Genomic DNA, 15476 nt, shown 5'->3' on the forward strand with positions numbered 1-15476 from the left:
TAATATAAACATGCCAGTTTCAATGTATTTCAAAATAACTGTCAACAAGCATTTCTGTAACAATACAAAAATTCAGGAAATCTTTTTGACATATTTTTATGAGGTATATTAATACAGGAACTTTGAGAAATTAATTAAATTACAATACAGAAATGTATTTTGTATATCCCTTAGAAGTAGTGCAAAGGTTTAGGGGAGTCAGAAGTAATGGAACAGAAAAAGAGGAAAGGTGGCTGTGAATGAACCTGGAGAATTATTGGATGTGGATGGGAGAAGTATAAAACAGGTGATTTGGGAGGCAAGGGCATTCTTAAGGAGTCTCCCCCATTCAAACTCTAGGCTAACCTCTACAATCTTCCATTTGCTCATGAATGTCTCCCTTTGTGCCCTATCCCCACCTGGCCCTCCAGCTCCAGCCAGTAGCTGTTGGTTCAGTGATGTCATTCCACTAGCTGCTGAACCCCTACCCCAGCGTGTCCTCCCTTCCCCGCCCCCCCACATGCACACTTGCCTTTCTGAACCAAATGCTGTGGCTCCCAAGCAGCCCCATATGCTTAGTTTCCATCCATCTTGTGTGTCCATACCTTGCCCTGTTGTGAGCCCTTCGCTGGCTGGCTGTCCTGTCTTCTGGTTCCACAGCAACTCTTGATGGGGAAAGGTACACCTGCAGTGTTTCTCCAGTAGAACGTGTATTCTTTAGGTGGAGGTGAATCTTCAGGAGGACATGAATTAGATGTGGTGGAGCAGAATTCTCCAAAGCATAACTACAGAAACACTTCCACATTGAATTTTATGTTTGTCTTTCAGAGCTTTCAGCCAACACATCTGCTTTTGCTAAAAGTGCTGCCATGTTAGGTAACTCTGAAGACCACACTGCTTTATCTAGAGCTCTGTCTCAGCTTGCAGAGGTTGAGGAGAAAATAGACCAGTTGCATCAAGAACAAGCTTTTGCTGACTTCTATGTGTTTTCAGAATTGCTTGGTGACTACATTCGTCTTATTGCTGCTGTAAAAGTAAGCAGTGTTTTAAGAAATTTAAGCTATTTATCTTGCTAGAAGACAGAGTTTGTTGAAGGTCACAATTTCTTCACAGGCCAAGAATGCATGGGTAACAGAAGAGAAAGTGCATGCAGACCTGTTACAAGGAAAGCTGTGACTTCAAGCTAGAGTTGAAAATTACTAGGGAGAATACTTCTTTTCCAGTGTGAAGGCATATAAACTGTTGTAGATTTAATCAAATCTGGGTTCCTCCAACATCACAAGCATCATATAAATTTAAATGATGAATTTATATATGTGAATGACTTCTGGCCACAAGTCCTAGACAGTTTGTTTATTGTGTAGGGACACCTATTGTTCAGCCTGTTGTTGTGCTTATTATATTGAAGGTATACGTTTTTACTTGTAGGAGAACAGGGGTCGGCGACCTGCAGCTCTTTAAGGAGCCATTTGCGGTTCCAAACGCTGCCAATGACTTCATTTGTGGCTCTGGAGCCTGCTAACACTTAAACAATGCCTGCAGTTAAAACAGATTTTAGGGCTTTTTGTTTAAGTGGTGGGAGCCTCTGAGCAGTCGGTGGTGGTGGTGGGGAAGCTGGCAGGGCACGGAGCTGCCCATGCACTCCATGTGGGGGAAGTTAGCCTACAAGAGAGCCAAGGTCAAGGGTGGCCAAGCCGTGCTGGTACCAAGCTGAGAAGAAGATTGCTGGGGGATGCAGCCTGGGGGGAGGCGGCGGCTGTGGATGAGCTGCAGCAGCACATAGAGCTCATCGGCTGAGGCAGGTAAATCCTGAGGATGGGGGTTAGTGGGTTTGGGGCTGAAGTGGTTAAACCTGGGGGTGGGATGGCAGTTTGGAGCTGAAGCGTGGGGGTGTGGTTTGGGGCTGAGAGGGGTTAAACCTGGGGATTGGGGAGTTTGAGGTGGGTAAAGCCTGGAGAGGGGGTAGCAACTTTCTAATTGGTACAAATCGTTGTGTGCACGCTGTTCTTAAAATAGGGGTGACAAAAAGTACGGTTTGACCTTATTTGTTAAGGACTGTCTTGTATTCACATGCATTGCGGCTCTTGAAGTAATCGATTTTGTAACTGAATTTGGGAAAAAATGGCTCTTCTATTTCAGTTGCAGACCCCTATAGTAGAGCAACAAAGCTGGGTCTACACTTGCCCTCAACTTCAAAGGGGGCATGGTAATCACGGTGATGAGAGATTACTAATGAAGTGCTGTGGTGAATATGCAGCACTTCATTAGGCTAACTCTCCCCCACAGTAACTTCGAAGTGCCGGCATGCCACGTAGGGGCGGTCACTTTGACGCACCCACACTACTTTGAAGTGGGAGTAAAGGCACTTCGAAGTGCCTGTGGTTACACGCATGCCAGCACTCTGACGCTTCGAAGTTGCCATGTGGGAGATTTAGCCTAATGAAGTGCTGCATATTCACCACAGCACTTCATTAGTGATCTCCCATCGCTCTGATTACCATGCCCCTTTGGAAGCTGGGGGTAAGTGTAGACAAGCCCCAAGAGTTATAGAGCTGTACTTTGTGATTAAAAGGTTTTTTGTTTTGTTTTGTTGGTGTTTGGGAGCCTAAATGTGAGATTGCAGAGACAAAAATATCTACTATATCACTATCAGGACTTAAAAAGCATTGTAGGAGTGTTTACTGAGCGTCTTAACTGTGCTTTCTGGTACCAATAGCTTTTGATAACTTGTTGGGGATCTAAGAATGTTTCAGCAGTAGCATATCTGCATAGATTTTGTAATATTTTATCAGAAGTTTTATGTTTTGGTTTAGAAGTTGCTTTAAGCATATGAACACTTAAAACTTGCTATTTTCACCTGTTCAAGCAAAACATATTAGACAACTAAAGGGCCTATAAAGCAGAATCAGTGGTCTAAATGCAGATTCTAACAGATTAGTGGTAACATACTAATCCTCCATAATTGGCAGCCTTGTCAACAGTCTTGAGAGAGAACTGAATGGGTGTGGAGACTAAACTGTATGTTCCCAGGAGATGGCCATTTGCATGTACTCCCTAGTCTGTGGATATATGGAGGACTTCATTCTGCAGTAGTAAGGTACTTTTCATAATAACTGTATTAGAGAAAATAAGACAGTTGGATTGGGAGACAGTTGCAAAATATCTGATGCAGAGTAGGTCTTTATATTTTGTCATTATTTGCTGCTTTTTAATTTTACAGCCAATTGCTATAGTTAACCCAGCACTTTTAAAACTTAGTTTTTCTGGTGAATTATACTCTTACAGGGTGTGTTAGATCATCGAATGAAATGCTGGCAGAAGTGGCAAGATGCTCAGGTCACTTTACAGAAAAAACGTGAGGCTGAAGCAAAGCTCCAACTTGCCAACAAACCTGATAAACTACAGCAAGCTAAAGATGAGATAAAGGAGGTAATCATTAAGCTGAATGGCTTACTACCTATTTATATTCTGAGGCCTAAATTTTCCATTAATTCATTCATTAGCATAATACGCTACTTTTTATATGGATTTTTATTTACAAATCACACATTTGCTATTTTTCATATTTACTGAAATTGCTTAAAGGCATTATACTAATTAAATATAAAATGTGCACAATTGTTACACCAGTATTAAATCTGTAAGGCTTTTTTGTTCTGTCTTACAGAATGGGGGGACAAAACATGGAAAAGTTCAAAAGCATTCTTTATTAAGTCAGCTTCTAAGTGATCAAATGACTATCTTCTGACTTCTAACACTGAAATATCTCTCTAAAATCAAGTTAAAAAGATTATTTCCATGTTTTCCTTCTTGGTGCAACGTTTTCATCCATATATATACACACACACACGTATGTATATATGGTATAATTTCAGTAAAAGTACTTAAATATAACATGTTGAAGTTTGTCATAATTTATACATTTTTTCTGTCATGCTTCACCAAGGAAATTGAAGAGGTAGGACAATTTTTTTTTAAATTTGAATTAATACACATACTCTCAGTGTGTGCAAACATTGCATTATAGATCTTAAAATCGTCACAGTTGTTTTGTTTGGCTGCTTCATTGGTCACCAGTCACAAACTGCTTTTTTTCCTTTCTGCACTTTAATAATGTTTTGCCTATTAGACATGAGGAAGTTCATAAATAGAACTTGGTCTTCCCCATAAAATGTTATACCACGCATTGGCTCTAGTGTGTAGTTCACTTTTAGGAGAATTAATAGTTGCCCACAGCCATGTTCTCAATGGCTGCCGAACTGTTTGGTTATGTCACTGTCATGTGCACACTCCAAGCCAGTGAATTGTAATTAATTACCAAAAAGAGGAAATTATGCCTCTTACACAAAAAAATGTTTTTAAATAGTCTATTAATTTTTATACCAAAGGCCATGAAGAACAAAGCTAGGTCTACGTGGCCCCAGAGCAGGATTCTGTTTTCCTATTATGAGGTATTTGTTCACAGAAGAATTATTTGTTCCAGAAACCATAATTCCAAATACTCATTTAATTTTAATCATGCTTTTGAGCCATAGTCAAATAGCTGAAAGCCGCGCTAAAGTGTGCGTTAGGAGTCCTTGTAAACTTCTCAGGTATGCTGCTGAAGCCCAGGAGGGACGAATCCTCACTCCTGTCTTAACCCCTTTATACCAGGTAAAAAGGGCTGGAGTGACATTCAGGGACCTTTCAGAAGTTCCATTTCCAACCATAAAAGGATTCCCCTGGAACTGTGAAAGATGGCTGCAAGATAGTTGTCTTCTCTCTCCCCACCCCTTCCTTAGCATAGAGGTCATGTTGAGCACAGGGTTGGCTGTGGAAGATCTGTGTTGGAACTGGGAGACAGTACTGCTGAGGTAATAGGTAGTAGTGCCATAGTTCAGGGAGGCTGCCATAACTTGACAGGGCACGTGTGCAGACCTAGGGGCTTATCAGCGTGAAAAGTTAGATTAAAGCTCACTGGCATGCCACACACTGATTGGTCATGTGGAACAGTGTGCATTTACCTAAAGCAGCCAGTTACTGTGTACCATGCTAGCTCACTACAGATATACAGAGCTTGGTGTGCACTGTTTTTTTTTTTTTTCATCAAGACAAGTCTTAAGTTAATGTTAGTGGGTCTCTCCAGAGCAGCCCAGGAGATAGATGGCACAAAGGTGGTTCAAAAACCCCACCTCTAAGCTTTGATCTCCTTTGAGGATATACATCAGTACCCTACTGAAGTGCGTCTTGTGACTTATTGCTTATTCCGTCTCAAAACGGTCATCTGAACAGTTAAGATAAGTGACGTTTGAATAAATGTACTTAAATGTTAACTTAATTTTGTTTGTAAATATCTAGTTATAAAACTGTTGAGGCATTGTTCCTTGATTCAGGATATATTGCAGTGCCTCCTTTGTTGTGGTCTTAGTACTGAATGTCACCTTTTTTGTAGAATTATTTGGGGAAGGAGAATAATATTTTCTGCGGGCAACCTAACTGATCTTACTAAATTTTGGCATGTTTGACCTATAGTGTTTGGTTGGGTGGTTTATAGGGGGATGATTGTTACCGGAAGCTGATCCCCATGCTTCTGTTTATGCCTCAAAACTTAATTTGTCAATCTCAGCCTCTAAATGTTTCTTAAAACCTGAAGCCTTTGTGTGAAAGCGTAATAGGCTGCCAACATATAGGGGGGTGGATAGCTCAGTGGTTTGAGGATTGGCCTTGTAAACCCATGGTTGTGAGTTCAGTCTTTGAGGAGGCAATTTAAGGATCAGGGGCAAATAGATTAACTACCAACAGGTGCTGAGCCCACATTTGTTGATGATGATGATGATGGCAAATAGATTAAAAAAAAAAATCTGTCCAGGATGGTGCATAGTCCTGCTGAAAGGGCAGGGGACTGGACTCGATAACCTCTCAAGGGTCCCTTCCAGCTCCGTGACATATGTATATCTCCACATATTATATTATCTTCCCAATTTACAACTAACAGCAGCTGTGCATATTGTAGCTCAGTTTGTGCAAGCAAGAGAGTAGATTCTGAAAACTGGCAACGGCAGTTATGGATAAATTATCATACCTGGTAATGCTATAAGTTATGCAGCTGGAGCTTTTTCTCTGTAAACTATGGGTAAGGCAGGGGTGAGCAAAGTGGGGGGCAGTCATGAAATTTTGTAAAGGAGCACAGCACAATCAGCTGCTGGGTCTCAGGCTCATTAAAAATTTTGAATCATGTTACTGTTCTTATGTATGTGTATTCACTTTTGTATACCCACTAATAAAGATTTCACAGCCTATACATACTTATTTCCTTAACCTGCCGAAAGGGAAGGTGGTTGTTTGTTTGTCTGATATGTAAAGAGCTGAAATTTCCATCAGTTTGGATTATATTAGACAGGCTGTGGGGGCCCTGCTAACAGGGACAAAAAGTGGGACCCAGTGTAAAAACTTTTCTCACCCCTGACTAAAGAGTTAAAAAAAATTACTTTTTTGATAATTTAGTTGTTGTTCCTTTTACTAGCAGTGCCATCATGTTTCACTAAAGAACATTGTATATGATGATAAGAAGAATTTGCTGTGAATAATGGACTCTTGGTAGCAAAGCTTACAAGACTGTATAATCAGCTCTCAAGCAGATATTGTTATGTGACAGATTTTTTTTAAGCATTCCTCAGTGTAAAATATAGTTGAATTGATGTGGCTACTACCTTGTTTCCCTAAAATGCTTTTCTGCCAAATTTCAATTAAGTATTATTTTTCAAATCCAAGCAAATAGCATTTTGTTGACATAAAATGTTTCTCTCTAATTTGTTAGTGCTGATGGATAGAAGTATGTACTTATTCTGCATTGGTGAATGAATTACCAGAAATCTTAGGTATGCATGTTTTTTTCTTTGCCAGTGGGAGACCAAAGTTCAGCAAGGGGAGAGAGACTTTGAACAGATCTCCAAAACCATACGCAAAGAAGTGGGAAGATTTGAGGCACGTATAACTGTTTAACAAATTCAGTGATGATTCTCATTTGTTCTAATGATATAATAGCAATATGACAGTCTACAGAACTGGCTATTTACCAGAACTAATCTGTTTCATTTATTAACAGAGAGAACGAGTGAAAGACTTTAAAACTGTTGTTATCAAATACTTAGAATCATTAGTGCAGACACAACAACAGGTAAGCTAAATATTACTAAACTTTGTGGTGCTTATTTCCTGGGTTTTGATACTAACCTAATATGAAGTTCGAAGTGTGAGAATTTTTCAGTTATGTTGTTTTAGTAAAATCGGTAAAACGTGGTAAAATTAAAAGCTGACCTCTTTCTAGATTGCATTTAGAGGTCTGGGAAGGAGACAGATTTTCACTTACAGCGTCTTTCATCCAAGTTACTACTTTATACTTTACTCTTCCTTAGCTCTGATGTATTTTACAGGGGGAGAAGAATTCTCCTACGCATTTTTTTTTAATCATTGATTAATTTATTTCTGTTTGGAGGGGCTATACAAATTGAACCTCTCTCTTGTCCAGCACCCTCAGAACCTGACTAGTGCTCAACCAAAGAATTTGCTGAACCATGGGAATTTAATATTGTCTAATAACATTACCAACACTTCCACTACATTCTGGGTTCTTAGATGTGGTAAATTAGAGCTAAATAACAGCACAGCACACTGAGAGCCAGGACTGGTGGCTGTAAACAAACTTCATGGGACTGTAGGAACCTTGGCCATACCCATAATAAGTGAGCATCCCGCTCACTAAAGACATGCCATACCACAGCTGTTGCCAGACCGGAGAGGTTCAACCTGCAAAGTTCCCCCTGCCCCCTCTTGAAACCATTACTATGGTCTTGTATGCAAAGCTGCAAGATAAAAAACAAAAACAAAAAGGTACTCTTTCAAGAAACTGATATACTTCATATTCTGAAAGGTAAATAGAGAACTTGGAATTTTTTTGGTCCTACAGTGAAGTGTTTATAAATTATTATGAAGGAGTATCCATTTTAGTTTTAAAAATTGAGTGTTTTGAATTTTAGTGTATTCACCTGACAGCTGCAAATGTTGAAAGTCAAAAGTAATATTACTTTAGTAGTTGGTTCAGTTTCCATGTAAGAAATGTATAAATGCTATGTCAGATTATGTGTAACATATTATCATTCTCTGTCTTACATCAATCCAAGTTCTTTCAAAGTGTCTCACTTACTACAATTGTTAGAAGCTGAGTGGGAAATATGCCTAGAAAAGAGCTAAATTTGTAAATATATGCATGCTTATTATATAAAGAAAAATTACTGAAGTGTCAATTTTTAGAGGTTACTTCATAATAAAGGGATTTATTTAAACATTGTTACTAGGCTTTGTCCTGCAATTTCAATGTTGGCAGAAAACGTGCTTTGGAAAAATACAGTACTTATAACTGGTTTGTTTTGTTTTTTTTTCCATTTCCCCAAGCTTATAAAATACTGGGAAGCATTCCTACCTGAAGCCAAAGCCATTGCCTAGAAAGAAGAATATTCCAAATAAGAAGACACCTTGGATGTTTGTCCTGGTTAAGCTAAATTCCACAGTGAAATCACTTCAGAAATCATTCAAATAAACCACTATATATTTTATGAATTAACATGTGTCTTTTTTATATAATACAGCATTTTATTAACAAGCTGCATGTCCTGACCCTCTTTGAAGTGGACTGTGGCATGATACTCTGTAATATTTTGCTGAATTGAACACTATTGTGTCTTAATAATTGCACTAAAATGTGCACTGCGAGGCCAGAAAGTTACAATATTTTTGTTCTTTACAATACATTTATGTTTATCTGATCTTTATTAAACAAATTTAATTTCATTGATTAATGTTCACTTACACAATCCTGTACAAAATCATGCTTTTGTGATTATAAAAATAAAGGGATGTATCTTGTGAAACACTAGTTATATATTTTCAGTTTTGCTTTTTCATACATCAGTAATTATTTAGGTTACTTGGAAGCAGAAGTAGCATTTCGAGTAAAAAAAAAACAGAAATGGTAGTTCAAAAATAACTATCGAAATGAAAAGTTAGCACAAGGAGTTCAGCTTCTGCACATCATCTGTCATTTAAATTAAATGTTAAAAGGTTATGAAAAACACTTATTTTTCTTAGAAAAAAACCACTTTATTTTCTTCTTTTTAAATCCTATTCCTTTGCCATTTATTTTTGAAACATTTAGTTGCCAGGGTTTGGATTCTTAAGTCCTTGTAAAATTAATATCAGTACAAGTTGCCCAGGGCTCTCTGGTCCAGCAACATCCCTGGTCCAGCAGGAAGGTGTGCCAAATTACAGTCAGCTGGGGAGGAGCCAGCAGTGGGGGCGGGGTGCAGAGCCTGGTGGCCATGGTCAACAGCATCTGAGCCTGGCAAGGAACAGGATCCTGGGTCCTGAGCTGGGGCTGGTGTGATGAGTCTATCTCTTCCCTGTAGGAATGTGCTATCAGTAGCATTTAATGATGCATATGATTGTACAAAACTGCTGCTACAAGAAATTGCTTCCTTCAGGAAGCTGTTATGTACATTGATGGCGGATGGGGATGGCATTGGTACTTGGCAGCCAGGGGCACTGGCTGGGGCTGGGAGCTAGGAGAGGAGCCAAAATGGCTGCCAGGTCCCATAGTGGAGTTGTGCCAGGGGTGGGTATCCAGGATGGGAGTCCAGCCCTGTCTGCTGATGGATCCTAGGAGAGACCAGAATCAGCCAGCAGAGGAGAATGAATTAACCTCTCCTGGTCCAGCAAAATCCCTTGTTTGGGACTGGTCAGGTCCTGAGAGTGCTGGACCAAGAAAGTCCAACCTGTAGAATGGAGATGGTCATATGGGGATGCAAATAGAGTATCTTTTCAATATATGTTTTCTCCTTAAGATGAGGTGGCCTTTTTTGAGCCACACTGTCCTGATGAAGTCAATCAAAATTAGATTTTATTGTCATTTTCTGAGACTGGTTACAGGAGGAAAATCTCTTGTTCACACTAATATTTTGATAATCAGCAGGGATGGAGTAGGGAACAGGAAGAGGCACAGGAGTACAGTAAACCCTTGAAATGCAAGATTTCAAGTCGTGCTTAACTCACATTAATGCATGTTAAGCGCAACTCAAAATCCAGCTCCCCACGGCCCTGGCTCAACCCCCACCCCTGCAGCCCAACTCACCCCTCCTGTATGGTGTGGCTCTGGCTCAATTGCCACTCTCTCCCCTGCAGCCCTAACCCACCCCAGGCTTAACCCCCGTTACCCCCCTCCCACAGCCCCAGCCCACCATCAGGCTTAACCCTCCGAGCCACCACCCCACCCCGCCCCCGCAAACCTAGGAGTTACCTTTCAAAAGGAGTTCCAGGTGCTCCTGCTGCTTCCTCAGCTGCCGAATGTGCCTTCTGCTGTGGAAAAAAGGCGGCCCCCTGACTTATGCGAAATTTGAGTTGTGTGAGGGTGCGTTGGAACTCAACCCTTGCATAACTTGAGGGACTCCTGTCATTTAACTGGGAGTGTTAGTAAAAACTTTAGTATGTTACTCTTCTAATAAGGGTATGATTTTTTTTTTAGTAGTTATGGCAATAGTTTTAGTAATTATGATAGTTATGTCAAGCTATTACTGGAAAACTATGCATTTCACTTCTTCCTTCTCAAAGTCTGATTAAATAGGAAGAATGCTGTAGACCGTGTATCAGGCCCACAAATTCACTTAGCCTGAACTTAGTTATAAACAAAATGCAATATTTTTGTAGTTTGCATATTTGAACAAAGTGAATACAAACATGTACTGGTTTATTCTTGTCAGCCTATATTTCCAGAATCAAATACAAAACAGAGAAACTTTGTAGTTTAATTTTCATTAGGTGGACAAATTCCATCACTTCACTATACCATTACTCAGCACAGCCATCAGCATTATTGGGAGTTGAGTAGGAAATAAATAGCCAAAATATAATCAAACTATGCAATTAAAATAGCAAGAGGTACTTTCTGTGACCCTGTTTGTCTTTTTCATAAAATTTTAAATCTAACCATGTCAAAGAAATACTAAGGCTTAAATTCTTATATAATGTTAGAAACCTGTGTACATTATTTGGCCTACGTAATATAATTAAGGGCCAACAGTGTCTCATGTAGAGCAAGTATATATGCTATTTTTTCCTCTGAGGGAGCTTACAATCTAAAATTGATGACATCTCTGCTTAACACTGTCTGCAGTAACAAACCTTGGTGATGCATTCCACTGCTCAGTTGCGCACAGTGTTTCCTGTAACTTAAATATATAGGCTAGACTCCCTTCTATGAAGTTCTAGAATAAAAACCTTTCCATTGAACATTTCCCCCACCTCTTCTCCACATCCTTTGGCAGCTTCAGGCTTTCTATGCCTAATAATCCTAAACCTTCTCCAGTTTTTACTTCTCTCTTGTGTTCTCAGGCTTTCTTTTATATACATCTTGAACTCAATGAGTTAGCTGGAGACATTTGGTATAAGAGCATAACAGCAGTACTGAGTCAGATCAGCTGTCCATTGAACCCAGTGTTTGTCTTCTGACAGTGGCCAATGCCAGGTGCTGCAGAAGGAAAGAACAGATCAGGTAACCATCAAATGATCCATCCCTGGTTGCCCATTCCCAGCTTCTGACAGAGCCTAGGGACACTTCTCCTGCCCATTCTGGCTAATGTAGCCATTGATGGACCTATTTTCCATCAATGTACCCAGCTCTTTCTTTAAAGTCTGTTATAGACTTGATTTTCGCAACATCCTCTAAAAAGGAAATGTTAAGCCAGCAAACTCATTATGTACTGGATAACTGCACTAAGAAGTTCAAAAATACAAAAGTTTATCCACAGCTGGGACTGGAATTGGCTTCCTCATGCTAGCTGGGATAGAACCTATTTCAAAGACTTGGACTATCCACTGTGTGCAGCTGCTGTCCAGTTAAACTGTGACATTTGAACAAAGCGTCCCGCCTTTCACATACGCCTAATTCAGTAGTTTATTTTAACTGATGCACTTATTGGTGCCTCACATGAGAGTATGTTTGTCATAATTGCATGTGTATCTATCAAAAACTGCACGGTGTGCTTCAAGACTGACTTTAATGCATGTGGCTGTTGAAGAGCTGATTGCTCAAAGAGAGGAGTGAACTAGTCAAAATGATAACCAAAAAAATTAAGCAACTGTATTGTACGTGGATGGGAGAGGAGTGTTTGTCTCCCCTTGGTAATTTTATTTCTACAATGAAAAATTCTAAAAGACAACTTCAAACCCTAATATATGTTTTGATGTGAGAATTGTAAAGAAGGTGCATGTAGCAAATGAATCAGCTGTGAGTTTAATTCAAAAGGAGGAATATCAATATAAAAGTATGGAGCTGAACTTCGTAAGCTCATCCTTCCTTCAGATGAATTTGTAGAAGAGTTCCCACTTATTGCTAGTGCCTGGGTACAGCATTTTGTCAAGCAGGTTTGAAAGAATGGTTACTTGAGTGTAAGCATCTCCAGTTAACACTTTAAATTGCTACATGACCTCCACAACCCCTTTGAGCTTCTTTTGACCCTATAAACAAACCATTTCCATTGCTGGTGCTTTCCACTTTTAGGGTTGATCATACTTTCCTTTTGTTGATTGGCAAATATTATCTCTTGATTGCCTGTTGAAGGGTAGCTGTATAGAATCAAGAACTTCATTGAATTTACTTTTGGAGGGAAATCATAGAAGGCAGGCAAACAAATTTAAGAAGAGACAATGGGCAACATCCAAGGAATATGCTGCACTGACAGGGCTTTAGTTGGCAAATTTACAAAACTTAATTATATTGCCATTTGATCATGTATACCAAACATGAGGCTCTTACTACATATAATTTTTGATCTAGAAACCCTCTTTTCCCTTTTTAGGGCCTTCTCCTGATGTAAGGTTTTACTAGCTATTGGATCTTTTAGTTTTATCAGTTATTAACTCAGGAATTGAACATCTATCTTACAAGTTTATGTGGAAATCTTTATCTCATCAGTGACACCACTGCAAGGTAGGGAAGTATTATTTCTGTTTTACAGGTGGGGAACTGAAGCACAGACCTTGTAACTTGCTCAACATCCTGCAGGAAGTCTGTGAAAGAGCTCATAATTTGGCACCATGTGTGCTGAGTTCCAGAAAAGCATCCTGAGCAATGAGCATCATCTTCTCCCAGATAATTTTCTTTTGGGCAAGTAACAGTTTCTAGCTTCTGTTTTCCTCTTTCTCTATAATCTCTACAATAGATTTTCCCTCTCCTTGCAAAACCCTTATTTTGTCACTTACTGAAAATAGATAATATGGAAATGTAAGACTGTGGCTATTTGAGTAGGCTCTGAATATTTTTTCCATTAGTATCAGAGGGGTAGCCGAGTTAGTCTGTGTCTTCAAAAACAACGAGTCCTGTGGTACCTTATAGACTAACAGATATTTTGGAGCATAAGCTTTCACGGACAAAGACCCGCTTTGTCAGACTCATGCATCTGACGAAGTAGGTTTTTGCCCACAAAAGCTTATGCTCCAAAATATCTGTTAGTCTGTAAGGTGCCACAGGAATCTTGTTGTTTTGTATTAGTAGATTCCTCTATTTTGTCCCTTCAGTTAGCATTTGTTTTACCCTTTCCATTTTATTTTTGATGGCTAGTTGATATCTACTTTTAGTTTTGACAAAAAGGGAAGATTATATTGCTTACCTCTTTAACCAGCTCTTCTTGTAGCCAGATAGTAGTATCATATTTAAATTTGGGTAATTGCTATCTTTGAGGTTCATTTCAAATGCCCACCTCCTGTCCGGCATGTTCTTTGGCCAAATTTATACTTGTTATTTTTATTTAATGTCTTTTAACAGTTACTTCTTTTAACCCTTCATTGCATTGTCTACATTCTACAATTTTGGCTGTGTACCCTCAAATTTTCTCCAAACTTAAAATCTGTTAAACATGTCTTTGTATTCTGTTATTTTTCCTGCTCTTTCTTATATAATACTAAGCCTAAGTTTTGATTTTTGTTTCCCCCACCCCAGTAGCTACTATTGAACTGTTATGATATATTTAATACAAATACATATTGTACATTTTGCTCTCCATAAATTTTTCTGATCAAAGGTGATAATGTGGTCCTATTGAAGTCAATAGCCCAACTTCAACTGAATTGAGAGGGGCCAGGTTTTCACCCTACAGCCACGTCTACACTTGCAAGTTCTTTCAAAATATCTGTTGAAAGACTGGGTTCTTTCAAAATATCCAGCACAGTATCTACATGCAAAAAGTTTTCTTTCAAAATTAAATTGAAAGAATGCGGTGCTCCTTTCAAAAGGAGCACTCCCATTTCAGGAAAAGTTCCTTCTTTTGAAAGCTTCTTTTGAAAAAAAATCTGTGTAGACACTCCACGGGCCCTTTTTTTTCAAAACGGCAGTCTTCGTGTTGCCTGAAGTTTTTGATCCCTGGCTCATTCTTTCGAAAGAGCAGGGGCTGCATGGATACTCTCTTTTGAAAGAGCAAATCACTTTTTTATCTGCTTTTTTGTGTTTGGATGCACTCTTGAAAAGATCTCTTTTGGAAGAGATCTTTCAGAAGGACTTCTTTAGAAAGATCGCTGTAGTGTAGACATAGCCTACATGTTTTGCTCCATCATAACTATTTTGCTCGTGCTTTAATACATAAACTTTGGTTGTTTCCACCTTACAGCTTGTAATACTGAATCCGTCTCCCAGATCTTGGATTTGAGCGGTAGTTTTGCACTGATTTTCTAGGGTACAACAAGGGTTCTGTGCTGTCTCTTATCTCCTGTTTTGTAGTATAGCTTGTTAACATATTACTATGTGTGGTTGGATAGTGGATAAGTAGATACTGACTTGAAACAATAAACATATGCATGGTGATGGCTGCAGAAGTCCCAGTTAGTAATTCCTCTTCTCACACACTAATTAACAAATAATATACCTTTGGGACTTAATCCCTTCTGTGCCTGTTTTCGACTTTACTCTAATTTCTGTGCAATTTCACACTGCAGTAGAAAGTTATTTTACATGGCAACAAATAACTTTTCCAGGATATATTTTTAAAATATTGTGCATAGTATATGCGCTGTAAATACTTGACTATAAGAGTGATGCAGCAAGCTACAGTTAACTGCTTATTAAATTACCTGTGGTAAAAGTTACCATAATCCCATAACTATCATATCTCTCTTTCCTGCTCCCCCCCGCACTAAAAAAGAAAAAAAAAAGCCAAAATGACTTAGGAAAAATAAACGGAAGTATGGACTTCCATTCCCACCTCTGCCCCACATGGGATATAATCTTCATTAAATACTTAATAACAGCTCACAAACACCTTCCTCTTTAAAGAGATCAGTGTGTTAGTGCAAGAAACTGGATTTACGGCCCAGTTCATATCTGTGTCATCTTCTTCTTCTTTTTGGCGGTCACTGGATAATAAGTAGGACATCTTCATGTTACCCTCCTATTTATCAGTACATTGATGGATGATCAGCCT

The 15476-nt window shown here is 39.1% G+C and overlaps 1 protein-coding gene across 1 annotated transcript in view; it reads left to right on the plus strand.

The window, feature by feature from the left end:
* SNX2 (sorting nexin 2) overlaps window positions 1–8891 on the plus strand; it is a 60609-nt gene extending 51718 nt beyond the window's left edge. The window contains exons 11-15 of the mRNA XM_074995002.1: window positions 808–1013; window positions 3265–3408; window positions 6862–6942; window positions 7064–7135; window positions 8410–8891. Coding sequence (XP_074851103.1) covers window positions 808–1013; window positions 3265–3408; window positions 6862–6942; window positions 7064–7135; window positions 8410–8460 — 554 coding nt within the window. The 3' untranslated portion in view covers window positions 8461–8891. The remainder of the gene's footprint in view (window positions 1–807; window positions 1014–3264; window positions 3409–6861; window positions 6943–7063; window positions 7136–8409) is intronic.
* Window positions 8892–15476: the final 6585 nt, after the last annotated feature.

The sequence above is a fragment of the Carettochelys insculpta genome, chromosome 5 (genome assembly GCF_033958435.1).
Source record: "Carettochelys insculpta isolate YL-2023 chromosome 5, ASM3395843v1, whole genome shotgun sequence".
Taxonomy (NCBI): domain Eukaryota; kingdom Metazoa; phylum Chordata; order Testudines; family Carettochelyidae; genus Carettochelys; species Carettochelys insculpta.